The 1564-nt window shown below is 56.5% G+C and overlaps 1 protein-coding gene across 1 annotated transcript in view; it reads left to right on the top strand.

Annotated features, from left to right (window-relative positions):
- POLR2I (polymerase (RNA) II (DNA directed) polypeptide I, 14.5kDa) overlaps positions 1–1226 on the top strand; it is a 4882-nt gene extending 3656 nt beyond the window's left edge. The window contains exon 6 of the mRNA XM_011948996.1: positions 1182–1226. Coding sequence (XP_011804386.1) covers positions 1182–1226 — 45 coding nt within the window. The remainder of the gene's footprint in view (positions 1–1181) is intronic.
- Positions 1227–1564: the final 338 nt, after the last annotated feature.

Raw genomic sequence — 1564 nt, 5'->3', positions numbered from 1 at the left:
CCCAGGCTGGAGTGCAGTGGCGTAATCTCAGTTCACTGCAACCGCTGCCTCCCAGGTTCAAGCGAGTCTCCTGCCTCAGCCTCCCAAGTAGCTGGGATTACAGGGACGTGCCACCATGTCTGGCTAATTTTTGTAATCATAGTAGAGATGAGGTTTCAACCTGTTGGCCAGGCTGGTCTCGAACTCATGACCTCAAGTGATCCACCCGCTTCGGCCTCCCAAAGTGCCAGAATTACAGGCTGGCTAATTTTATTGTCTATACCTGCAGCCCCGACCAGAATATAAGCTCCTTAAAATTGTGGATTTTTGTCTTATTCCCGCTGAATATAACAGCCCATCCCTAGAACAGTGCCTGGCTTTCATGAACATATTACATTCCAGCTGGCACTTTCCTTCCTCCAATGCATGCACAGCTGAAATGGCCCTTATCTCCCATCACACTCCTGTTGTCCCATGTTCTGACATAAAGCGGATCATCCACATGTGGGGTTGAATCGTGTTCTGCCCCGCTGGACAGAGAGATCCCTGTGGCTGCCGGCCCTGGTGCCTGGGGTGGGAGGTAACGGTAGAGAGCTCACTACTAGGAAAGGAGAGGCATTCCCAACAGAGAGAAGTAGGGGCAGACAGGTCCGGAGGCTGGAGGGCGTGTGCAGATGGGCCTGGGGAGCAAGGGACTGTCAGCTTCATTAAGTCTGAGAGCAGGCAGGAGCGAAACAGCTGATTTTGCTGGCCAGCTACACACTCACCGCTGTCCATGGATCCCTGACACTGGACGACTGTTGTGCCGGTGGCCTCCCCAGGCTGCTGCAGTCTGAGGAGAGAAGCCAGATGGTGACGCTTTGCATCTCTCCTGCCCCTTACCTCCAGGCATGGTGAGGGGCCCACCTGGGATATAGGCATCTCCCCGGAGCTGGTCAGGCAGGTGGCTCCAGTTGGGAGGCTGTGGACGACGACTCCTGACCAGGAAGGCGCGGGGCATTCCCTCCAGAAGGCTCTCCACACACAGGGGCTGCCTCCACCTGCTGTCAGACCTCAGCCCCAGGATGACTATCCCTGGTGGGAAAGGAGGGGAAGCCTCTGAGGAACCTCATTCTCTTCATGCAAATTTCCTGACTGTCCCTGGGAGTGGACTAAGCTGGCTCGGGTTACCACTGCCCAGGGACCTGCTCATCTTCTCCCAGGTTTTGGAGGTAACCATCCAGTTTCCAGGGGTGGACAAGCACTAGGACCACCAAGCAGGGCCAGGCATGGGGAGATGGGCCTGGGGAGCTTTTGGGCATAGGAAGAGGGAACAAGGCTCCAGGGGGGCTGAGTGTCTCCCAGGGGTTGAGGGTCTGTTTGCCAGGCAAATCAGTCACCAGGGGACGTCCAGCAGCCTGCCTGGTTATTCAAATCACAGCAGCTGTCTGAGGACACTGAAGGGCCCCCCTGCTGTGATTGCCCTGCTCTGTAGGGTGCAGGGAGGACAGCAGATCTGGATAAGTCAGGGCAAAATGAGGATCCAGGCTGTGCATCCTCAGGCAGGACGCCCCACCTCTCTGATCTTCAGATTCCCAGGGCTAAC

The sequence above is a fragment of the Colobus angolensis genome, unplaced genomic scaffold (assembly GCF_000951035.1).
Source record: "Colobus angolensis palliatus isolate OR3802 unplaced genomic scaffold, Cang.pa_1.0 Scaffold107, whole genome shotgun sequence".
In the NCBI taxonomy this organism is placed as follows: Eukaryota; Metazoa; Chordata; class Mammalia; order Primates; family Cercopithecidae; genus Colobus; species Colobus angolensis.
Note: the sequence above shows the minus strand (reverse complement) of the source record. Positions and strands in the feature narration are given on the sequence as shown.